Source organism: Folsomia candida, unplaced genomic scaffold, assembly GCF_002217175.1.
Source record: "Folsomia candida strain VU population unplaced genomic scaffold, ASM221717v1 Fcan01_Sc083, whole genome shotgun sequence".
NCBI classification, from domain to species: domain Eukaryota; kingdom Metazoa; phylum Arthropoda; class Collembola; order Entomobryomorpha; family Isotomidae; genus Folsomia; species Folsomia candida.
The window spans coordinates 2,226-28,654 of NW_019091275.1; the positions used below are offsets into that span (position 1 = coordinate 2,226).

At 38.8% G+C, this 26,429-nt stretch overlaps 2 protein-coding genes across 2 annotated transcripts; both read right to left on the reverse strand.

The window, feature by feature from the left end:
• Positions 1–1,515: 1,515 nt before the first annotated feature.
• Positions 1,516–10,162, reverse strand: LOC118433734. Its single transcript, XM_035845966.1, has 7 exons — positions 10,055–10,162; positions 8,085–8,197; positions 3,027–3,040; positions 2,835–2,983; positions 2,738–2,767; positions 2,430–2,669; positions 1,516–2,081 (listed from the first exon to the last, which is right to left on the reverse strand). Exons 1-7 carry the CDS (start codon positions 10,160–10,162, stop codon positions 1,905–1,907), a joined length of 831 nt encoding a protein of 276 aa, XP_035701859.1. The 3' UTR covers positions 1,516–1,904.
• Positions 10,163–10,959: 797 nt separating this feature from the next.
• LOC110862921 lies at positions 10,960–16,239 on the reverse strand. The gene has a single exon (XM_022112131.1). It carries the CDS (start codon positions 16,237–16,239, stop codon positions 10,960–10,962), a length of 5,280 nt encoding a protein of 1,759 aa, XP_021967823.1.
• Positions 16,240–26,429: the final 10,190 nt, after the last annotated feature.

Genomic DNA, 26,429 nt, shown 5'->3' on the forward strand with positions numbered 1-26,429 from the left:
GGTGCAATTTTATAGTTCAATATGTAGAATTTTTTGCAATGTTAGCATGTTTTAATTGTTCAACAAATTAGCTTTTTTTATTCGCTCATACCAGCATATATGATAATTCTTAAGTTTCTATAAAAAGCAGAATTTAAAAATTGTAAACTTCAATCTTTTGCAAATTTTTGTAATTTTTTGGCAATCAGAAAAGTATACTTTATATCAGTTAAACTGATAAATTTGTTGAATTTAAAAAAACGAAGAAATTCAAATTTGCAGATATTTGCATTTTTGCAATGTGCAAAAAATTTGCGAATCTTTGCATCATTTTTTGCATATTCGTGATCGGGCTGAAATTACGCGGACAGGTACAAATATAAATTATTGAGATTCTATAAAGTTCATTTCATCATTCGAAAGGCTGGAGGCTATGTTAAAAGCATTGGGCAAATGGCAGGTTTTGGTGCAGCTCTCGCCAAATATTTCGCGAAAACGCGATTTTGCACCGCATGTTCTATGACAAAGTTTTTGTTTCACTAAATTATCTGTCGAATAAGGCTATTCCGAAGGAAATCGAGAGGTGACAGTACTTAAGGTTCCCTTGTGAGACAGGATGGCCTCTAAAATTACTTATATGTGGATTCCATATTGCAATGATCGTCTCGGAGTCTTCAACCTTGAAAAGCGTAGCATCGAGAAGATTTAGATAAAATGTGCTGGTAGGATCGATGATAAGGAACTTGGAGGTGACTGTTAAGGCCAAAATATCTTTAAAGAAATTCGTGAACTCTACCGGGATTATGTTCAAATTAGCCTTGAGGAATAGTACAATGTAATCTGGGTTTTCTAAAATTGACTCAGGGGTAGCCAAGTGGTTGAAAGCTACATTAAGGTCATACTTCAAGGTGGAAATAACTATATCGAGCAGCAAAATTTTAACATTACAGTTAAGTGATCGAGTTTGTACAAATGTTTTCCAATTCAGGGAATCGTGTTTGGTAAAATTACTAATTAGGTGTTGATTGCTACTGGAGGAAAGAAAAGTTGACATCCCAATCACGTTTACGAAGTGATAGAGACAGTTTTTGATGATGTACGGGTTTGCAGTAGACATGACGATTTTATTGTATATGATATCAACAAGATCACCGTCGATCTTGTTCTTACATTCATTGAACGCCAACTAACAAGCTTCCCTAAAACTTTTATGTATCAATGTAAAACCAGTTTTCCTAATTTGTATTTAAACATATCACACAAATACGTAAATGATTATACAAGAATACATTTGTCAATAAATAACAAAACTGTTCAAATGATTCAGCAAACATGTGCAATAAACTCTAATCTAAAAGGAACGCGTAAGTAAACATTCTAAATTATTAATTGAATAAGGTTCATTCAATAAAGCTGAAATACTAATATTAAGCAGGTTTAAGAAGTGTCTATAGCACACAGATGTTTACGTGAAAACAAATATTTTGTAGATTGATTGTACACATTTATTTTATTAACAATGATACAAGCCAAAAAGAATCATTACAAATATAATTCATGCACCAAATATAAATATCCCAAGTTGTTCGACTTACAGATTTCATGTAATTAAAACAAAATATATTTTTGTTACGAGTACGTTACCAATGGCTCATAGGGAGTGAGTTGTTTGTCCTTACTCCACTGGGTGGTATTTGTTATGAACCATTTCTTAAGAAGATCCGATATGACTCGATAATGTATCATTTCAAGAATAATGAAATTTGTAAATTTGAATGTTGAAAACAATTGAGAAAGTTTTTGCAAAACAGGGCGATGTGCAATATAGACTATCGAGTTTTCTGTTCATCACAATGTTGGAATAATTCCAACTCTCTGCATGGTTTAATTAAAGGTTGCGACATTCGTACTAGATAAGAAAGGACTTACGCGTAAGATATCGAGTCGTCTGCCTTCGACCCTTTAGGGAATCCAATAGCAATTTCGTCATTCGTACGATTAGAAGGCTTCCGCAATAAGTTCCAGATGAAGTGGTAGGACGTTTGTATTTTAAGGTATTTCATGCTGAATCCGCTGAATGCAGCCAAACCAATGTCGGTTCCCTAAAATTAAAAATTAATTTTGAGTAAACCGTTACAATGGCATGTAACCAAAGGGTTCAAGTAGTGTTTTATATTGTCCATAATTTTGGTGTTGCACGTCGATTATTAACATTTACCTGTCTGACCTGTACATATTCGACATTTGTGACATGTACATATTTCAAATTTAAATTTTTGAGAAATTTGAGATCGAAAAGGAGGTAATCACTTAATTGTATGTAAAATTTGTCTTAAAATTGATATAGTTTTCAAATTTAATCTTTCGTGATATTTTTAGCCTTAATGGGTGTGACCTGCAGTGTCCATCTTCAACCTGACCCTGCACCTTAGGATCTAATATAAGCTTACATTTCCAGCGAGAATTTCGAAGACATCGTCCTTTGTAAAAGTTCGATTCAAGTTTGAATTGTTTCCAAAGGTGGAAACTTCTTGGATTGTGCAGTTTTCTAGATTCCCGCCCACATGTTTATCGATCTTTTGCAATAGATCAACTAGAAAGCCGGTGTAGCATGGGGTGTGTCGACAAGAAGACTCGTTAGCAGCTCCTGAGGTTAGGCACGATTGGTTTACAATCACCCATGGATGATCCTACGAATTAATGATGAATATATTGAATAGTAACAATTAAACTGACCAAAAGCGAAAAATTAAGCAACCTCAATTGTGACAATTTCGTGAACTTGAACCTTAGTTTAAATAAAACAACAGAGCTTAATTAAACCCAATTCGACAACATTTATAATATAGACATACAGTGTGGTATTTATGAATACGTTCACAGTTCGACCCGTAGAATCCTCCTAAGCAATGACAAGAACCATATCGACATTCTGTATTGTTCACGGTGCAATCTTGAGCTTTACTACACGTTTGGTCTAATCGAGCTTGCACACTTCCTTGACCTGTGAAAGCGATATTTACATAGATTAACGTTTTTATAAGTACCTATGTTTCCACACCTGTAAATAAGTTTATAAATAACAATGGGAAAATATTTGTGGGAATTGTTGCTGAACAACTTTGCTCCTTTCAGCAATACACAAGAGCTAGGTGAGAAAGTGTATGTGTGATAATACGTAAGAAAAATGAGACCTGTCCAAAATTTAGAAAAAATAAACCGTTACAACGCATGTAACCAAGGGGTGAAAGGAGTGTCATACGTCAATGTGAATATCAAATTGTTCGAAAATTTGTTAAGATTGACACTTCTGACGTGTTTTCGACTTTTGTGTCTTATTTGTGTCAAATTTAACAGTTGATAACCCTTATGTGACCTTTATATGACCTCTGAGGTCAAAATGGAGGTCACCAATGAATTCGGGGTTAAATTTCAGTTGAAATTGAAATAGATATGTCCTATGACCTTTACATGACCTCTGAGGTCAAAATGGAGGTCACCATTGAATTTGACATTGAAAAATAGTTAAAAATGACGTGTCACATGTCAAAACTGACAAGTGACACTTTTTCGTCACTTTTCGTCACTGTGACGATGTCTTCGCCACAGGTGACGATGTCACAGTGTCCATCTTCGAACTCGTCCTGTCCATTGACGTTAGGAGTTTACGTTCAAAATTTCAAGTGTCTATGTCTTTTCGTTCAAAAGTTATCGGAGCTACGGACAGACAGACGGACGGACGGACGGACGGACAGACGGACATAACGATCTTATAAAGGGCTTTCACCCCTTAATAATTAGAGAATTATTTTTCCAATCATTTTTTCTGATATTTGACCATTGTAATTGAGGGGTGAAACCTACTATTTGGAATACATTATCTGCCTATATGCGCCATAAAATGGGAACGATTAGAGTAAAATTCAGAAACATCCGATGTGCTGGTGGAGTCTAATATTTACACACTGATTTCCCTCAGCTTTTGCGAGGATATGATAAATTTAAACTAAACAAACCCCGTTTATGAGTTAGGGAAGATTCTAAAATATTGAGTCACACTTTTTTTGATATATGTTTTGAGTATGTCACCTTTTCTAAATCCATCTGAGTCGAATAAAACGAGCAGACATGTAAACGCGACAACCCGAACGTTTTCAGCTAACCCCATCTCGATCTAATGAAATACTGGCCATGGATTTTCCTCTGTTCAATCTATATTGTCATCACAATTGCTGGTTGCGTGTGGGTAGATTTTATCTAAATGTTAAGGCAAGAGTTTGTGTAATTCAGGATTTCATAAAATTTATGAATAATTAAATCTGAATGCTTATATTATTTTGTAGCGTGAATTTTACTGAATTTACTTTTTTAGCCTTATGCAAACTTTGTCATGATGTAGAACTCCCATATTTTTCGCGTATTAGAGTTACGATTAGGACATAACTTTTATCATACCTTTTTAGAACCCCGATAATGGACAATTTGCTCCAGGACAATAAACTTTTTATTGTAAATCACGCTTTCAGTTAAGAAACCAAAATTGTATGACACAATGGAAAAAAAATTAACTAAAACGACGAAGCTGGATACATAAACTACACTCAAAATAAAAATTTGTCGAATCAACACCGCCGGTGTCAATATATGACTTAACCGCCTTGGTTGCAATGTTGGGCTGTTTCCCTACCGAAAATGTCAACCAGTGGTAATGTCCGGACAAATATTGGGCTTCGTTTTCCACTTTCTGGGTAATATCGGCGAACGCAGTTTTTTCGCCGATCTCACATTCGACTAATTTGGCTTCAATTTCGGAACTTACCTCGCTTCTGTTTTTTTCACCGTAGTAGTCAAGTTCAGGAGACTGACGTTCCATCACGGTGTACCAAATCTGTAAATAATCCGAGGATGTAGAAAAAGTACTCTTGTTTCAATATTCACAGCATAAGTGGTTTAAAGTTTAACTGTATATGAACAAGTATTCGAATACGATCTCCTATTTAACATCTTTTTGTCCAAATTCGTCATATGACGTATTTCAAAATATGCTCCTACTAGACGAAATAGTCATATAACGTGTTTTCCAAAAATCCAGATTTCTCACAATTTCTCAAAATACGAGTGTTTCTTTGATATTTTGCGGAAAACTGTATGGTAAATAGCTTTCTTTTTTGGATATTTTTCTCCACAAATTTTGGAATTTTCCCTGTATAGAGGAATGTTAAAAATTGGATTTTTCGTGATTTTCAAAACTTGAAAACTTTTTTATGGAAATCATTCAAATTTAATTGGTTGCCACCACATGTAGTTAAGAATTTAATATCATAATCAATAAAATTTTCTGTTGAGAATTATGGTCTCAGTGAGACTAATTTTTAAAACATGTAAAACTTACCAGGGGGTAATCTTTAACCGAAAAGCATGTCTTCCCTCGAGCCTGATCTTCCCAAATGATATTTTCAAGAGCCATCCTCAGGTGGAAAATGAAGGTGGAAAATAAATTTTTATTAGTGAGATGGATTCCCCGGGACGAAAATATTGTAAAATCATTCGCCCCAAGGGCTGAATCCCACAGGTTATCTATCCTGACTTTGGGATAGTCATAAACTAATCCTACCCTTCGATCGGTGAGATTATTAAAGTAATCCACACCCGTTTCTGGTAGTGGGGACGTGATCCCAGTAATTGCTAAGCCTTTAAACGAATTGCAAATAATGACAATGGCCAAAAACCATAACCCGGATACAATTCGTGTGGCAAATTTATCCCTCAAGAATTTAGGGAGTGGTACTGCTTGCTCTCAAATGGACGCCAACATGACGAGATAAGGCAGCAGGGTGTACCTGTCCAGGGCGATGAGACGATTTAAGGACGCCACAAATTTTAAAATGGCATGCAACAATATTGCGAGACTGCCAATCGTTACGGATATTCCGATCCACGCCTCGATTTGGAAAGGTCGCAGAAAATCTTGAAAACTAAGAACAGATTGGGAATAGCATGACACAAAATTTAATGTGTCCGTCCCCGTAATTACGTAATCATACAAGTCTAGTTTCTCATCTATGGCAGAAAGTCTGGAGTCTGAGAAATCAAATTGTATATCACCATGGATATAGTGATCACCTTTGAAATGTCGCCAAGATGATATTGTATAATCGCCAAGGTTGTTCGGGGCAGCGGCACGGCATTGCAATACTCGTGAAGAATTAGGGTACGGTGACCAAGGTCTGTGGTCGTTCGTATAGGTGGAATTTGTACGAGCTAATAACAGGAGGAAAATGTATGAACGCAAATCCATGGCGTTTCTTGACTGCGAATGAGTTAAGGGTGTGGCTGATTGTAGCCAGAAGGAAATGTCGGCCTCGTCAATGTCTATGGGGGAATTAATATCCCAACATTGGGGGTAATAAATGCGGGAAAGTTTGTCCAAAATAGGGATAGCATTTTGTAAACTGTCATTAAAATCAATTAATTTGACTTGATTTAAACAAAAGTTACAAAAATAGTGAGTCCTCGTTAAGGTGGGAGGATGTAAGGAGTGATGGTTGAAATTTGGGGAGATAAGTACAATTCCAGTTTTTGCCCCGATGGTAATATAGCTTAAGACTGGTAATAGCCCAATTTTAAGTTTTTCATCGTCCTGAATGAAGTAAAGGTGGTAAAGTTGCCGTGGTCTGAATCTGTGGTTGAAGTTTGGGAGTATTCTGTTTTTTTTTGTGGAATGTGAAGAGGTTTTGGAAAAATTATAGCGTAAAATTGACTCATTTCATATCGAACAAATTCGAATTTGTATTGAGTCTGGTTGCTTAAAATGTACAGATTTCTGCTGGGGTATTCGTTTCTATCAAGTTGGACGGTGTAAGGGAGGAGAGGATTTCGAAAATAGGTCAACGCGACGACGCAGTGAATACCCTTTATTCTGAGAAAGTTTATCCCAGACGCGTTATGAAGGATGGTTTTGTAATAGTAGTGATTAGTGTCTAGTGATGGGACCGAGACGAAATTGACGAACGGTGACGGGATTAAGGATTGGATTAATTTGGATGTCGAGGAGATCAAAAATTAGGTGGATGTGACATCCATGATCGGAATTTAGAATGGAATTGTACCCGTGATTAAATTGGATAGGCGTGGTCAAGTTTGTTAAAGAAATGAACCCTATTAGGGAGGAAATTAGGAGAGTAAGGGTCGCAAAAATATGAAGTGTCATTTCTGAAGGAAAATTTAGAGGGCTAAATTTGGAAGAATTAAAGACTTAGGTTAAAATGAGGTGTCCAATTCTGGGAAAGAGGTTCCTTTGACTTGTGAGTAAAGGATTCCAAATACACGTCGGACTTTAGGTAGAATGTTCTTATGACTAAATACAGCAGAAGAAGAATTTCAAAATTTCATTCCAGAAGAAACGTACTTACAATGCACATGTCCGACGTGTTTCGCACCGATCTTCTTGAAACGAGCAGTAAAATCTCAAGGATCTAAGATGCATATGAGTTTATCTTTCACACCGATTCACATACACAAACAATGATAAAATATATTTACTGTGGAATAATATGTAAGAACGTAATTACCAAGCAAAACTATTATTTATTTTCTTATATTATATACTTCAAAAAGTAGGAATTTTAATGACGGCGTTTCTATTAAATTTTCGGCCTTGAATGAGTTTGTGACACTAGTCTGATAAAGTGGAGGATGGGTGAAAAAATTGTCGATTTTTGCTTTATGAAATTTATGAAAGCTCCCCATTTTTCGCAGCATGCCCCTGTGAACCATTCCCGCACTACTCGCTCCACCTCAAATTCCATTGTTCTGAATAATGCGCGCAACCCTGCGGGATGACCGTGTGCTTTTCATCCGCCCGTAGACAAAACCAGTTCAGATGATTGTAAAGCTTGCCATACGATACTCCTATCCATCTCTGGTTTTCGTCATCGTGCGGGTCACAAGTTTTCATGTTTAGAGTGCTGGTTCCGTGATTGGATATGGTCGCGATGCACAATTTTGTCGCTCTGCTCTTAATGGTGGAGTTATCAACCCAATCCCATTGTTGGAAGTGGTTCTTGTCATTGCAAGGCGACACTTTTAGCGAGTCCTTAACGAACCCTTCAGCATCGAGACATCTCTTGGAAGCTAAATGGAAGAAACGGCGACCTTCAGAGTACGACAGGGCAATGACCATTAGGGCAACGGTAACCAGGGTGGAATTCATAGTCGGCTAGTATTGGATACAATTAAGTGTTTAATCATGGATATAAATCAAGGTAAGATTTTCTAAATATTCGATATCAAATATGTGTAACATTACTTTAAAAAAAGTCTGACGAGCTGATGAAGGCTAGAAGGCATAAACTGTGTTTGGACCTAAGTCTTGTTTTAGATTTTTGAACGAATGGGAATTGTGCAGGTTCAAAAACCTCCTCCTGGAAAGTAGATAAGATACGTACACTCTAAACAAAAATAACTAAAATTTACTCAAGACCAACCTTGAGTAAATTTTAGTTATTTTTGCTTAGAGTGTAGGCGAGGTGGATTAAACTCTCTTGTGCTTACGGATTTACCAGAAAATGGGCAGAGTTTGGAAAGATCGATTGGGCATCAATTAGTGCAGGGGACGGAAAGAATAAGAACCAACCTTGGTTTACTGGTGGAATTTACGGAATTTATGGTATCAATGCGTCCACTGAGCTAAAGCAGTGTCGATTAGAACCAACTTTTTAGCCAAGAATGAAAATCGGAATGACTAAATAATCCACGTCTCGAGAAACCACGTCAGAAGGAGGAAGTCGGCAATTTTGGTAGAAACGAGGCATAATTTACTTGCTCATTGATTAAATTAATTTCGCTACTTAACAATTATGTAAACGTAATATTCCAGACAAAGGACGGATGTACGTAAGTAATCAACCATTGAGTTGGTCCGTTTTACATATATGTATGCAAATATATTTATGACATGGCGAACAATAGGTTGACGTAAGTAGTTTCCTCGCCAATTAATTCTAGGCAGTATGGAAATGCGGCCATGTATCTAATTACTTGTTTGTTTGAGAGGAACTTTTACAAATTAAGCATCGTAACTACTTAAATGTCCGACTTCACGTTATTCCTCGCCATTTCAGGTATGAAATGGACATACCTTTTGTGCAGCGCCCATTTGTAAATACATTATTTACTTGACTATCTAACACACTGGACACTAGTTTAAGAAAATGATTTGTAGGAATTGCCACACAACCGAATGCACAAAAAACAACTAAGGGGTTGTTCATAAATTACATATGTAACGCAAACACCGACTTTTTTCGGACCACTCCTCCCCCCTCTGACACTCTATGAAAAAACGTAACGTTACGTTATTTACCAACAATGGAGATAGATTTCGGTTGACGGTGATACCCGTTATTTCCACTCGCGCGGTGATACCGGCTGGCACCCAATTTCTTAGAGTGTAGCAATCTTGAAGTTTTAGGTTTTTTGGCTGCTACTCCGTAAGATATTCGGGTGGAGCTTGAAAAAAGGTTGCCACGGATAAATCGTGAGGGGGAGGGGCAATTAATTTATATTTAAAATTTTACACAGGTAGCGAAGTTATGTGCAATTTGATTTAATCGCAAGAACTTCTGGCATAATGAAAGTGTCAAATATTTTAGACCGCAAAAAATGAATGCACAAATCAAATGAAATCAAATTTTGGGGCGCTAAAACTTTGACCTCCAATATTTTGACAAATTCCAATCATCGCCTCAAGAAACCTTGGTTGTATTGGCATGCACCATATAATTCCAAAATGTCAACAAAATCGGAGGTTTACACTTCACACGATCGCATCGTTAGTTTTTTTTGTTAATCTTTTTCACGTGAACAACTTTCCTGTGTAATCCACACGTGCAAATGAAAATAAATAGATATTCTGTAGATGTATTATACAAATTTATTTTATGTATGCACATTGATACATATATGCAAATAAATACTCAATATGTAATTCATTCACTTGGCAATATCCCAAGTTGTGCGATTTGCAGGTTTGAAGTAAACAAAACACGATGGCTTCTGCTTACGAGTACCGTACCAAAGGTTCGTAAGGAGTGACTTGTTTGTTCTTGTTCCACTCGGCTTTGTTTGTTAGAAACCATTTCTTTAGAAGATCCGATATGACGTCGTTGTGGTCTAGATCCATGATACTGAAATTTTAATGTTTTCCTTAAGCGTTTAATGAGCATGATTTATTACAGCACAATGCATTAATTCAGGGACGTCGTAAGTATGTTTTGATTATGGTGCAGGAAGTAGAATTTTTTGATTTAATAAAACTCGAAACAACTGAACGATCCATAATTTGACATTGTATTAATTGAGAAATGTTCAAACTTTCGGTAAAATTTGGTTTGTCATTTGGAGAAATCCAGGGTTTCTTCGGGTCTCCCAACCTCCTTTGTTTTACAAATTGTTGAGAGATAAATAATTAACCACCAGCTAACTTTTCTTCTCAGTTTAAAAATGTGAACTGCGAGTGACTTATTAAGTGAGATAAGTAAACATGTAAATGTTCAATCAAAATCCTCTCCTTGGAGGTAATTTATTAAATTGAACTAGAATAATGAGAACAGATTTAGAGAGACACATTCAGTACAAACTCTACAATCGCACTTGCACTAAAAAACCAAGAAAAAATCCAATCATACACACGTTCACCACGCTTCCAGAAAGATCCAGAAAGATGATGAAATATCCCCAAACCGGGATACTCGAATAATAAAATAAAATGGGGAAAATGAGACAAAGTGAGACTATGATTCTACTTTCAACATCCTCCCACATCTTTTGTGAGAACAAAAGAGTCTAACAAACAAAAATAACAATGAATGTAAACGTAGAAAGTTCTTAGAAATATAATCTACGTTTCATACAACTACTTAAATTATACGTGTAGAATATGAAGCATAGTGAGGTAGAAACTCTTCGCACAAATTCTTCTTAGTGCCTTTCGGTATCATCCACTCCAAGTCTGGTTGGCATCTTGACCCGTCGTCCAGCTCGTGTGATGACTTCCTTCTCCTCAAACTTCACCTTTTCCTTCTTCTTTCTTACTGCTTTCTCCATGACCACCTTGGGCACAGAGGGGACTTCAGTGGGGGAGGATACTTCAAGTGGGAATAAGCGTTGGAGGGGCCGTAAGAACTCGTTCGTTGTGGTCTTGACTCTCGCCACCCGCACTTGACCATCTTTCCCTGGATAGAGTTGAATGATTCTTCCCATCGGCCACTCGATCCTCTTCTTGTTGTCGTCTCCGATGAGAACAACGTCGCCAACTTGAAATGAGACTGACCTGTGGTGCTTTCCTCGCTGAACCAGTTGGCCAAAGTATTCCTTCCGGAAGCGATTTCGCAGCTCCACGTGTAAAATTTTCATTTGTTTGTACTTCCTGTTCAGTCCCATCCCAGTCAGGTTCTCAACTTCAGGGCAATTGATCTCCGCAATATCTTGGATAAACATTGCTGGAGTTAGTGGTATGAGATCGTCTTGATCTTCAGTCACCAAAGTCAGAGGTCGAGAATTGACTACTGCCTCTGCTTCGTATAAACATGTGAGAAGTTGTTCGTAGTCCAACTTTCTGTGTCCCAACATTCTCTTCAGTAAATCCTTGACACTTCGGATGAGTCTCTCCCAGAATCCACCCCACCATGCTGCTGATGGAGGGTTAAATTTCCAGGTAATCCTACTTACACGTGTAGCAGACTCGATCTTTTTCCAATCCATCTTCTTAAATAGGTTGTCCGCTCCCACAAAGTTGGTCCCGTTGTCGCTGTAGATAACTGACGGTCGACCTCTGCGGCTGATGAAGCGGAACAACGCGAGCAGAAATGCGTCCGTACTGCTTGCTGAAACAAGTTCCAAATGGATTGCTCGGTAAACGGCGCATGTAAAGATGACGAACCACACTTTCGACCCGTCCTTCAAATACAATGGTCCAGCTAGATCTATTCCAGTAGTCTGAAATACTCTGGCGTTCTTGACACGATCTTCTGGCAAAGGGGCTTGTTGTAAAATGGGGGCCTTGGTGGTGAATCGTCGACAAATGACGCAACTCTTGATAATCTTCCTGACCGCTCTTCGGCCTTGGATTATCCAGCACCGTTCTCGTAACCGTCCCATGAGGAATTGTGCCCCAGCGTGCGCATTGTAGATGTGTTCCTCTCTGATGAGTTGGTCCACCAATGGATGTGAATTCGGGAGTAGCACGGGTTGACGAAAAATGTTGGTGTCATCATTTCGATGGGTGAGTTTGGTCTTGACATGGAGTAAAGTTGAATCTTCATCCCTGAATACACGCAGGCCAGCAATAACATCTTCCGGTACACGTGTAGTTGGGAAAGTTTCTTGCTGGACCAGGATGAATAACTTCTCCTCTGCAGATTCCAGCTCGCACCGTTTCAACTCTCCTTTCTCTGTACTCTTCTTCCGCAGTTTGTTGGCAAATCTGATGATAAGTGCCACTAGACGGACGTTCTTGGTAAATGACGAATAGCGAACGTACCACAAAGATTTCAGGGTATCCACTGCATTCATCTGAATGGACTTCTTCTTGGCTTCGGACATGATTTGTTCTTCGTTTGCTTCACTTGCTTGCAGTGGCCATTCGTCGTCTGGGGATTTGAGCCACCCTGGACCCTCCCACCAACGACTGTCAAGTAGTTCCGACGGCGAACATCCCCTTGATGGCAAATCCGCTGGGTTTAACTTCCCTGGAACATGTCGCCACTCTTCTACACATGAAAGCGAACAAATTTCCTTCACCCTGTTGCCCACAAAAGTCCCCCACTCGTCGTTTCTCCGGATCCAAGCGAGCGCTGTGGTGGAGTCACTCCAGTAGAATGTAGGGATATCTTCAAATGCCAATGCTTTTTTTACAGCTGAAGTTAAACGTGTAGCAATAGTACATCCCAAAAGTTCAAGTCTGGGAGTTGTCACTTTATTGATTGGTGCCACCCTCGACTTCGCTTGAAGTAGCTGGATGAACACTTCGTCTTCTGTTTCGACTCTGATAAACACCGCTGCTGCGTAGGCGTTTTGGCTGGCATCACAGAAGGTGTGGAGTTGTAGATTGTCATGTGTGGATCTGATCGCATACCTTGGGATGTGAATTTGCTCCAAATCCGATGCTTGATTCCACCATGCTAAAAATTCCTTCTTGAGGTTCACGCTTAATTCCTCATCCCATTTCATCTTCGTTTCCCACGTCTTCTGTAAGAGCATTTTGGGAACCAATGTTGCAGGACTCAAAAATCCCATTGGGTCGAAGATCTGTTGAACTTGGGACAGAATTACACGTTTAGTAATTAGTTCTGGCAGATCCACTTTGGGTACTTCTACCATCAGGACGTCTAGGCACTTGTTCCATTTCAATCCCAGGACTGTCGTCATTTCTTGAGGGGTGTGGTCTCCACCAGTCACCAATCCGCACCCGGCTGGGCCGATTCCGGATCCCTCCGCAGAGCCACACTCCCATTGACGTAAGTCCATTTTTGCTTCAGATAGGAGTTGAATGGAAGTTGTCTTGAACTCTTCGTATTCCTCTATGGAGTCTACAGATGTGACACTGTTGTCAACATACATGGATCTTAACAGCTTCTGGGCGATGTCCCTTATTCGCTGGGGTAAATCGGCCGCTCCGAGGTGTAGTGATAAAACTGCTCCCAATAAGAATGGACTGCAGTTGCCCCCAAAAACAACTCGCATATGCCGGAAAACTTGCACTTTCTTCACAGCCACGTCCTCCCACCATAAGAATCGGAGAAAATTTCGGTCGGATTCGTGCACTCCGATCATTTGGAACGCTTTTCGGATGTCAGAGATGACGCCGATTTTCTTTTCTCGGAACCGTAAAATGATGGATGGGATGAGTTCCAGTTCATTGGGACCCTTCTCTAGACAATCATTTAGTGAGGGATTTCTTCCAGTCTTGCATGAGGCGTCAAAAACTGGTCGAACGGGGGTGGTGAGACTCTGTGGTTTAATCACGGCATGATGAGGGAGGTAGTGAGTGCCTTCTTCATCTTCTTCATACACGTGTAGTTTCTCCACGAAACCTTCTCTCAACCACTCCTTGAAAATCTGGTCATAGTCTTGAAACTTGCCAGCTTCTTGTAATTTCTTGGTAGTGGACTCCAATCTTCTCATCGCGATTGATTTATTGTCGGGAATGCTCGGAGGTCCGTTTACCCAAGGTAATCGAACTGAATAGCGCCCGTCTTCACCACGAGACACTGTTTCTTGAAAATGTTGTCTGGTTGCTTCCTCCCGTTCAGTTTTCGATTTGACCTGAGCAGGATCGCGGATGCCAAGAGTTTCGAGGTTCCACAACTCAGACACACTAGTTTGACACGACATGAGAGCTGTGGAAAGGACGACTGCGGCCACATTTGTTTCCCCTGGAACTCTCCCACACAGTGTCCATCCTAATACTGACTCGATCGCTGTCAATCCACATTTAAGTTGAACAACACGCCCGGTGACGAGTTGTCCATAGTAGTCACTGCCCACCAAGATCTCGATTTCCGCATTCTCTGATTTGAAATCACTCAAGTGGATCTTCATTGCAGCTAGCTCTTGAATCCATGGACCCTTCGGGACGCGACTTAACTGACCGCAAATTTCCGGCTCATATCGGTGACTTGGCATATCGGTGACTTGGCCGCCGTATAACACTTTACGTGACCAGCTCTCTCCAATGGGCTTCAACTTCAAATCTTGGGCAGACTTGACACGGATGGAAGTTCCTTGACTTCCATTGTCGAATACGAGTCTTGCTACTTTGTATCCCCCACCCTCATTGTAGAGTCGAACCATTAACGTCTGGAGTAGAACATCTCCGGAGCATGCGTGACTATTCATGGCCATCCCGTTCATTGTTGTTGGTGATTCTGCTTCTGGCGTCTTGTGTCCAGTTTTCCTCAGTGACCAAATCTCTGGACACATTACTGTCTGATGCTTCCTTGAGCACAAAATACACTTGACGGGGGTCCTGCAACTGTTTGAGCGATGGCCAGTGCCGAGACAAATAGAACAGGCTTTCTTTACTTCAATTAGTTCATTCTTGTCTTGAAGATTCATGTTCTGAGCCTTGAAACAGTCAGGGCTTGGATGAGACTTGCTGCAGAAAATACACGTGTATGATTTCTGTCCAGCAAAAAGTCCGGCAGCGGTTGGGATGCTACCTTCATTGTTCTTAGATTTCGCAACTTCCGCCTTTGATCCGTTCTTCTTTTTCTCTTTCCCTGATGATTCATGAATTGCTGTTGTTTCGAATCCAGCTCTGACTAATCTCATCGTTGCTTCATTTTCAACTTCCTCACGTAAAAATTCCATGAGAAAATGAAGTTCATTCTTTGGTGGGACTAGCTTGCTTCCGTCTTCTTTCCGTAGCGGACTGTGATGCCAGGTCGTAAGGGTTTCTTCAGGTAGGCATGATTCCACCATCGGGAAAAGGAACAGGGTGGTGTGCTCTGGCTTGATACCGAGAGACTCCAGGGCCCGTAGCTGTGTCTCCACCTTATCGTAGAGTTCGGACAAAACTATCTTTTCCTTAGATTTGGCCGTTGCGATGACCAATCTTAATAGTTCACGGACATAAACTTGTTGAAGAAGTTTCTCCTTTCCGAATCTCTCCTTTAGGGCGATAATTGCTTTGGGATAGTTTTCGGCTGTCATTGGGAAGCTTTCAACTAGTCCTCTTGCTCTTGATCCAGTCACCATGCATTGCAGTAGATATTGGAATTTGTCACTAGCGTGAAGTTCCTCATCTTCGTCAATTTTAGAGAATTGAGACCACCACCCTAGCCATTCCTTCAAATCCCCACTGAACTTCTTCAGTTGAATCTTGGGAAGTTTGAAGGTCTTCTTCTGATGTCCTTCAGACTCTACACTGTAGAAACTCGCTGGTGGGCTGGGAGTTTTGCCTCCTGGTCGAAGCACTTTCTCCACTTTGAATCGCGTAGCATGAATCTTGTCTTCATAATCTTGAATGACGTTGATTTCTGCCTCGTATTCGGCATCGGTGCAATCTGCATCTAACATTGCATCTTTAACCTTCTGGTCCAGGTCCCCCACTTCTGTCAACAGCCTCCCCAACTTGTTCAGTTTCAGGTTGAGAACTTCTTGATCTGGTGGGTCCTTTTCCAGTTCTTCATCAATGTCGTTTACCGTTTTTGTGATGGTTGCCCGCAGTGGAGCTCTCCTCCTCGTCAGCCGGTCCATCGCAGCGAATCTCAGTAAACAACAAACCCAAACAGAAAGAAACAATTAGTATATACACGTGTAGAATTCCCTCTCGAACGCTACGACCTCATCAACTCCTGAATGCTCAGAATGGGGCCCTCAAAGAGGCAAATCAAACAACGTGTGATAACTACAACAAACGTCTCTCCTGCTGGTCCTTTGGCTGGGTCTTCTTCCTCCCGCACGGATTCGACAATGCTCTCCTCCGGTACTTGGGTCAGGAAACGATAAATTAAGAAATGATATCACCTGCTAATCCCCCGAATACTCAGGGTCGGGTCCTCAAAGAGGCAAAACTGGTGATATCCGTCGGTGTACTCCTTCCTGCCTCCTCGCCAGGTCAGCAAAGCTCTCACTGGTCACCAGGATGGTCGGCTAAGGGTTGCACCAAAAACAATGTTCCTACAACTTTGTTGATATCAGGAACAACTATCACTTATTCACTTTCACAGACACTCGACTATCACGTCGAGGTCACCACTAATGTTGAGAGATAAATAATTAACCACCAGCTAACTTTTCTTCTCAGTTTAAAAATGTGAACTGCGAGTGACTTATTAAGTGAGATAAGTAAACGTGTAAATGTTCAATCAAAATCCTCTCCTTGGAGGTAATTTATTAAATTGAACTAGAATAATGAGAACAGATTTAGAGAGACACATTCAGTACAAACTCTACAATCGCACTGGCACTAAAAAACCAAGAAAAAATCCAATCATACACACGTTCACCACGCTTCCAGAAAGATCCAGAAAGATGATGAAATATCCCCAAACCGGGATACTCGAATAATAAAATAAAATGGGGAAAATGAGACAAAGTGAGACTATGATTCTACTTTCAACACAAATCATGCCAAAGCTACTTCTAAAATTAGCTCGCTATTGACTTTTGTGGGCGTAAAATATGGCGGCGTGGGCTCGGTAGGGGAATATGGGCGAGTCTCATCGAGTACCGGACGTCAGGGTCCTTGGGGGACGGATGCGGCACGCTTCTGGTCACGGGCCACCTTCTTTACACGCCACAGGGGGGGTAGCCTAGATGAGAGCGACGACGGGCACGGGGAGGATGAATCTAATTGTCTCTCGCTTAGCACTGTCACACCGACAAAATTATCTCTTTCTTTGTCTCTTTCTATGTCTCTTTCTTTCACTACGGAAACTTTTATGCACGATAATTCAACTAAACTGCCAGATAGTTTTTCCGACTCACAAAGAATTATTATTATGGTTCATGTGCTCCAAAGTAGACCGACTGTTCAATACGCACCAAAATTATAGCTTGACAATAGTTTTTTCGAATTTATTTAATACCAAATTTCAAATGATAACTTGTGGAATAATGTATGAAATGGGAAACTTGTATGTAGAATATAATTTTCAAAATGGCAGCCACGCTGAAGGCGTGGTGCCAGAAAGTGTGGAGAGAAGAGTTGTGGAGGTGTTCACACTCGGAACCCTCGGGTCGGTCTGTGTAGCGACGGAGAGAAGATCCTTCTTTTTACAGTCGAGCTCGGCCACGGTGGCTTCCGTGTGCCGAGTGGTGGGATCGTCGGGTGGAATATCCATTCCCCACACTTTTTTCTTATAGAAAATCGAAAGATAAGACGTTTGTGCTATTTGCAATTTTTCGAAAAAGTGACTGGGTCGCCCCCTACGTTGAAATTTCGACAAAATCCTGACGGATTTCACAGAAATCCTTCAGAATCGTAACAGATTTTACTGCAGAGAGAAGGTAGAAAAATTAACAAGCCCTTGCAGAAGCGACAATTGTCTTCTTTCGGCACCATGACCTCCATTTATCACTACAACTTTTGCTTCCCATTCGAGATTCATCCCATCCGCTGTGGAAAATTTGCGAGTGGCGATGGATAGTGTGAAAGTGATGGCGTCAAGGTGAGTTACATAAATCTGATAATTATTTAATGGCACCGTTCCAAACAGGAACTAAGCGCCTTGTTTCTGCAGTTAAACAAGACCTAAACGAAATTAGAGTTCAAATTTTTTAAACGTTTAACCTCACTGAAAATGGAGGTTTCCAAACATATGCCCACAGATTTGGACCAATCAGGTGTCAATGGATGACAAATTTAATTGGTATGAAATTTGCAAATGGAACGATCTCGCAATCCGCAAATTTGGCGGAGATATTTGCATCTGAAGAGGCGATAGCGCGCAGTAAATTTGGAACCTGTAGAATGTAAAATTTTTCAACATTCGGGCGCGATTTATCCCCTATTTATGCAAATAGGCCAAACCTGAGCAGTGATTGATAGTATTATTTACAAATTTCATACTAATTAAAGTTATGATCGGTTTCCACCAGCTTAGTCCAAATTTGTGAGCATACGTTTGGAGATCTCCACTGTGAGGCAATAATTCTAAAAAAAATTCTCTTGAGTACAATATTGAATTCATGACTACAGCTGGTAGCAACCAACTAAATTTTCACCATTCTCTATAAAAGATCAATATTAATTCCAATCAGTTTTCAAGTTTTGAGTTTTTTTCTGAAAAGCAGGAAAAGTTCACTTTTAAAAAAAAATGGAAAATTTCAAAATTTCTGAATAAAACTACACAAAAAATCTACTTATCATTCAGTTTTCCACAAAATTGTAAAGGAGCACTCGTATTTATTTCAAAAAATTTTGAGAAATATTTATTCGCACCAAATATGTACGTGATATGATCAATTTAGTTAGTCGTTATTCTACATAAATCACATTATGAATTTGGTACAAATGCAACGGATGTTTTTTTTTGATACGCGATACGACGTACATTTTTTTTGCTACTTGATTTAAAATACGGCATTGATAATTCCACCCCAACCCAATGCACCACCACCAAAATCTACCCCCACTCCCACCCAAATCCGATTTACTCGTATCTTCATTTCGGCTAAATTCGTTGCTTTAACATTTATTTTTTTTATTAAAAAAAGGATTCGGGAAACGAAAACATTTAGCTCAAATTGACTATCAATTTAGCATTGAAGGTTTTTGATGAATGGGATACGTAATTTGAAAGAAAAAAATAAAAACAAATTTAAAATTCGTTATAATTTAGCCAAAAATTGAAGTTTCGAAAAACCGCTTGGAGGTAGTAAATAAACTTCACATACGTGTAGTATTATAGTATATATGTAACATACGTTTATGTAGAGACCTCCATTGTTAGTTAATTACTTGTAGTCCAGGTCAATGATAAATTCAGAATTGAAGCGAAAATGCAAAAATTGCACATGCAGAAAAATCATGCAAGAACGGCAAAAATTATACCAAAACTGGTTCGAGTATTCTTTTTTACAAAATTTCAGGTCTAGCTTCAATGACATGGAGCCTCCAAACTCCGACCAGGAAATGCAGGAAGAAATTAACAATCTCAAATCTGAAATTGTTGCATTACAAAACAAAATAAGCCAACTTAATCCATCTCTGGACATCGATAATCTGCGCGACCAAATCGCAGATCTGCAGCAAAGCCTGGCTGGTATGAGAAATCGGCTCGACAACATTTGGAACAAGGGTAACAATTTTTTTTGTTTAATTGTGTAATGTTTGTCGAAAAAAATACGTCAAAACGTCGTAGAGTTTATCGGCATGCTCCTATGTAGGTTTTTTACCTGTACCTTGCAAAATGTTTTACTTAAATAATAATATTCGTTATTAAGTAGCACAATCTACTTTATGCGATGACTTAGTTACATAGTCTGTCTGTCCGTCTGCCAACACGATAACGGGAGAACGGATCGGGATAATCGAAATCGGTTTACGGCATCATACGTTTGACCCTATGGGGAAGATCCCGTTAGCTTTTGCGGCCAACAGGACCACACCCCCGGGCACCAGGGGGTGTGGTCGGGGTAAAATGAGATTTAAAAAAATTGAATCTATGGATGAAGTAGAGTTACATTAAGTGTTCCCCAGTTGTGCCACACCCCTTCATACCTAGGGGGTGTGGTCGGGGCAAAATGAGATTTTTTACAAAAATTGAGGCTATAGATCAAACACAATTAAATTAAGTGTTCTCAAGTTCTGCGTTTTGTATTGAATTCTCAGTATTCTTGCGCTACCCTGCCTTGCTGCAATTTATTTTATTTTTGGGTTATATAATTTTTCATGGTTAAATGACAGTTTTTATTTGTTACCTACTGAATCATCAATGTTCGTTCATATTTTGTATGTAGTTTGTGTTATAATAAATTTTTAACTGTTAAGTAATTGTATATAGTAATCTAATTGTCTCCGTTAAAAATAGTTCGGTTAGATAGGGAAGGGTGTGATGGGTGGTTTAAGAATCTACTTTTTTATTACGTAAATATTATCTTTTGCAGGTAAAGCAATCTTCCAGCCGCAGATAGACCAACTGTCCCGCACCCTGCAAGACGTGGTGGGTTCCATCGGCAGGTTGAAAGAATCCGTGGCCAAACTCGAAGATCAATTTGAGGATTATAAAATCGCGAATATTGCTGCCCAGATTGCCTCGGGGGACGAGGGGGCCATTATTCTCTATAAGAATAGCAACTTTCGGGGAAAGTCGGACACCATTATTCCTGCCATCGTGACCTTGGGTTACGACTGTGTCTTGCAAGATGATAAATGTTTGATAAAATTTATCAAGTTTTTCTCCATCTTGGACGAAGATGATGTAGGTTTATGTTATTATATTCTAAGGCATTTCACGCAGTCGTTGTAACATGTAAAACCCGAAGGCTGACAAATGTTAGCAATATGAGATTAATTTATACATGTTTTCAAACAGTTACTCTGTCTTTTAGTTTCACTTTGGGTGTAAAGTCATTTTGAAACCATTAGAATTTCTGTGACAGCGTGAACTGTCTCATTGTAAAGTTTACGAATAAATTGTAAAGCTTTAATTATCTTACTTATTATAGACCTTTAACGGATATGAAGCTTTATATTATGCCGTTCTGAATAACGACCAGCTGTACGGCAAGCCACATGCCATAATTCTAACCAACCGGATCGTAAGGCTGTATTATCGGATCAAACTGGTAACAAACCCGCAGTTATATCAACGATGCCATTATTTTGTACAACAAGTCGTTCATCCGATGCTACTGGGATTGACCCTTCCAAGCGAAAATTTCTCAAATACCGACCCCTTCCCCGCAGGAATATATGTAGATACCAGCTTCAGCGGAAAAAATAGCTACACTCATGAGAAGGATGAATGCGGACTCCGATGGAATCCATTTGCACAGTAGGTGCCATATTGTCAAAAATCTATTACATCTATTTTCAAAATTTTGATGCTTTTTATAAGTATTAGGGCATCCAGAATCGGATGATTTTGAAAACCGGTTTTCGATTTTTCCCTTTTTGCTAACTTTCTTCAAACAGGTTTTTTTTAATTTTCTCCAAAGCCGGTTTTAAACCGGTTTTCTACCAAATTTTTAAAATTTGATAAACATAACGGTAAAATTTAAAGATGAACACACTTTGGGCATTAATTTTGAAAAAAATATTTCAGAACAATTTATTCTTGGATGAAAAACAAGAAATGACAAATATTTAGTGGTTCTATAACAATTTTTATCAAAAATCCAAAACCGGTTTTCGAATGTGATAAAACCGGTTTTTGGTAAAACCAGTTTCTAAGTTAAATTTAAAACCTGTTTTCGGGTAAATCGAAAACCGGTTTTTAACCGGTTTTACAAAGTCGGAAAACCCGGTTTTGGATTCCCTAATAAGGTAAAATCTGTTCAGCATTGTAAGGTATCTAATGAAGCTTACTTAGTTTTAAGGCAGCTTTTAGGTACTCAAGAGAATTTTCTCCATACAAAATACAGGGTGTTAATAAAGTCCGATCCCATTTTTCCTGTAAAAAAGTGAAGGCTAGTATAAAAAAAAACTACCCGTGATACTTACAAAAAATGTTCGACATATTTACCTTAGTATTTGGTCTTGTTACCATTTACTTTAACCATGCCCTCAACTCTTTGTTTAAGGCTCTGTGCTAATTTTTCCAATGTGCCTCTGGAAATCGAATTCCATACATCTTGAACTTTTTTTTACTAGCTCTTCCCTCGTCCGGGGTTGTGGCTCTTTGTATACATTTTCCTTAAGTATGGACCACTGGTTCTTCAGGGGATTCAAATCTGGGCCGTTAGCGGCCCACACCCCCTTGCTCCAGACCGTTGAAACTTGCGTCTTGATGAGACTCAAACTCGCTTTTGCTGTATGGGCTATAGCACCATCCTGCATGAAAACTATTTTTCTTTCATTCGGAAATATTTCCTTGTTCCCCATGCTATCGAAATAGATAGGTAATATTTTTTCCATATAATGCTTTGCATTGACTGATTGGCCTTTTGGTATGATATGTAGAGGGGTCACGCAACGTGCACAAAATCCACCCGCTACCATAACTTTAAGCCCGAATTTTGGGATCGCTCTTGATGGTACATCCGATTTGTTTTCTGTCCTGTAACGAACATTTTGTTGGTTCAATTTTGGATATAGTTCAATAATAGATTCGTCAGTCCAAAGGATGTGACTGCGCAATTCTTCACCAAGTCTTTTTTCACTCAAATGGGCACTTTTCTGAAGGAGTTCTTCAAATTTCAGACGGTCATCGATATATTTTTGTGACATGAGAGGTTTTTTTGGTTAGTTTGTAAGCTGTGTGACCCCACTTCGTAGTTTTCACAAATTTTTGCACGGTCACACAGTTAATTTGCTTCTTCTTCTCTTTATAGCGTTTTGAGTCATTTAACTCCCTTGCTCAATTACGTAATGAACTACCGGTTTTCTTGCAAAGTCTGTTTTTAATCATTCTTTTTGTGGTAGGTGACACCTTTCTGGGTCGCCCTGGTCGCTTTTTGTCGTGGACAAAATTTTTATTCTTCCATTTCCAAACAGTTCTGCGGCTGCAGCCCAATTTTTGCACAATTTCTGTAGGTTTAAGCCCCTGCTGATGCAATGTTTGTATCTCAACTCTAAGATGCTCATGACTTACACGTTTAGTTGTTCCTCCCATGGTAAAAATTTGAAATAAATAACTTCACTGGTTCAAAAGTTCCAGCTGAATTTGTAACAACCACGCTCCAAAAAATGCATGGGATCGGACTTTATTAACACCCTTTACAAAACATTGTTGTTTGTGTAACCATTAAATATATAATTTCTTGAACTTTTTGAAAATTTCAGATTCTCTTACAACTTCGATTCAGATGACATCGTAACATTCCGTCCCAATTGTGCATACGTAGTGGGGTTTAATCTAAGTTTTAGACAGGAACAGTTGTTTACTCTCACGCCCTTCGCTTGCTTAGCAGTTCACCTTGGAAATGTGGTGTCGCTTAAATGGGCACAAGCCTCATCATCTAATGGCGGAATGATCAACTGGGACGCCAGTGACGGAAGCATTTACCAGAACAAGGTTCCTTGCCAGCTAAGGTGTAAGGATACCGGGACTTATTCCAGTGATGAGGGTGCCCTTTCGTTTAGAATTGGAGATCAATTAGTTTGTATGGGTAAATCATAATATTCTAATAAATTTCTTTGAAAGGAATTGTTACTATTGGTAAAAATTAATTGGGAAAATTTGGTTGTTTTCATTGCAATTTGTCCAACAAAATATAACTTAATTAATTAAGACAAATTTGTTAATTTAAATACTTAAATATTGGATTGTCATTGTTCTAAATTTATTGACATTACTTCTTATCTGCGCCGCATTTTATCTACACAATTGAGAATTAATTTTGAATTGTATTAAATTATGAATTTGACGTCAACTAAAGAGGGTATTATTATTTTATGCATCACACAAGTTGCATCGAGAAAGTTGCATCGAGGTGGGTATTTGAATACCATAATTTCAAAATTTCAACAAAATCGTAGAGTTGCACTTGACACCATCCCAGTATAACTGATTGTACGATACATACGTAAACGTAACCTGCCGTTGCCGAATTTCATTAAGTAATCAGGGTGTTGCTTAATTAAATTACATTAACAATGCAAAATCTGACTGGGTAACAAGGGAATCTTAAGTGCTGTGTGACCTGGATTTCACACAAATTAATCTCGCTTGACATAGATACATTTTGCTACATCATATGCATAGTGGAAATAGAGGTTCAACCGAATATTTCTTAATTAGATAGAGAAAACAGTGCAATTTTATGGCGTAGGAACAATATTCTGAACGATTCAGTTAAACTTACTTAGGTGGCTCTCGAATGAGATGGATTTGAACCAAATACATGAGAGACATTGACCGTACTCACGTCGACCTTCGCATATCTCGCATATCTCGCAAATTGAGCACAGCAACATAACTTGCGAAATTTTGCGAGATATGCGAGATTTCGCAAAAATTTTGCTGGAAAACCATGGGATTTTTTTTCGCAAATTTACCCAGCAATTGGACATGTTCTTATTTCGCAAAAATTTACTTCGCAAACTCATCCTCGCCATCGCCAGCAAGAGAAATTAAAGAAATCCATGGAAATAATATCAAGATAGGTGTTTTTCATTAGATTTGCGAGATTGGAGAGTTTTGCGAAGTCATAGATATATTAACGAATTTGTATAGGTTAAGGACAGAAAACGAGACATTATGACCTATTATGTTTCACATGGCGAATGTCAATAGTAATGGGAGCCATAATGAGTTTCAATTTTGGTAGAATTTTCCTTATTGTTACGTCAAGAAGGTCTGGAACAGATGAAAATTCGGCATTTGGAAAATTTGGCACCGTTTTTGTTATTCTAATGACAAAGAATGGAAGTTATACAAATAATTTATAGTATTTTAATTTATTCTCGTATACATATTTCACGGTCAAATTTTACAGAATGTTGAAAATAAATTCACAGGGGATTGTGTGTGCAAGATTGTAGCGTTACAAAGGAAAAATTTTGACTTTTGAGTTTATGTTGTTACTAACAATGGAGGCGCAAACCATGTTCAGCCCAGATAATTTTTTGACCTTATTAGTTTGAAAGAGCAAGTCTCTAGCAACAACATTTGGTTCACCACTTGCGCAGATGCGCAAAATTCAGCAAGTTATGGGCGCCACAAGTTCGCAAAAAGTGGTCGAGAGTGAGCTCGCGCTGGACCTTGCATCAAAAATCGTGCGTTTTTGCGAACTTGCGGCGCCCATAACGTGCTGAAATTTGCGCATCTGCGCAAGTGGTGAACCAAATGTTGTTGCTAGAGACTTGCTCTTTCAAACTAATAAGGTCAAAAAATTATCTGGGCTGAACATGGTTTGCGCCTCCATTGTAAATAGGTAATTTATAATGATATACTCGGCTGGAGTAGTATTTATGTATGTAGGTGTTACAATCTTTTTGACAGTATTCACACCTCGGCGAGAAGATTATTAACGCAAGACTCGAATATACTCGCCCGCAACACCATTGTCCTGGCAGTACTGAAATATAGATTAATGCATTATACATACATAATTACGTGAAAACACGTTTGAGAACGTCCATAAAGAGTAACAATAATGCAAACCGGAATTTCGAAGGAGACAAAAAGATTTTTTTTGTTAAGATTTGCAGTTTGTAAAGGTTTAAAAAATAACGTTGGATGAAAAATTGAAAGATTTGGATTTATCTAATTTTTTTAAAGTTATTTTTTTGATTTTTTTCCAGAAATACTTGATTGGGGTTGTAGAGAAAAAAATTACGAATCATTTTTTGAAAGTATGGCTTTTCCCATCATCGAGAAATCTGTCCCGTTTTCCAATTTTTGTGACTTTCGGCTCCTGTTCGTCATGAAAGGGGTGGATCTAAACCAAATTATTGGTTCCCTCATGCACCCAGCAAAAATCACCCCTACAAACTTTACAAATCTTAACAAAATCAATTTCTTGTGTCTTTCGAAATTCCGGTTTCTTAAAAATCGTCATTTTTTGATGACGTAGCCTGTAAATAGAACCGGATTATGAATTTTGTTCTAATACTTACATGCACGATGGTGGACCCTGCCAATCCACGGAGTGTGAGGTAATAGCGGCAATATATTTCCACACTTTTGTTAAAAGTGGTGTTAGGAGATGTGTACTCCTTCTCTGTGAATTAAGGAAAAATAAAAATACGAATAATGTTAATGGTGGCAAAAACATATACTTTCAAAATGTAGATAAAAATACAAAGCCGCTCCAAAACATGGCTGAATTTTGAA

Bases quoted from the DNA above. Each gene is read 5' to 3' on its own strand.
- LOC118433734 (XM_035845966.1), bottom strand. From the start codon at position 10,162: ATGGATCTAGACCACAACGACGTCATATCGGATCTTCTAAAGAAATGG. The intron at 2,670-2,737 runs GTTGCTTAATTT...ATTAATTCGTAG, and splicing joins ACGAAATTGTCACAATTGAG to GATCATCCATGGGTGATTGT. The intron at 2,082-2,429 runs GTAAGCTTATAT...TTTTAATTTTAG, and splicing joins TCGAAATTCTCGCTGGAAAT to GGAACCGACATTGGTTTGGC.
- LOC110862921 (XM_022112131.1), bottom strand. From the start codon at position 16,239: ATGGACCGGCTGACGAGGAGGAGAGCTCCACTGCGGGCAACCATCACA.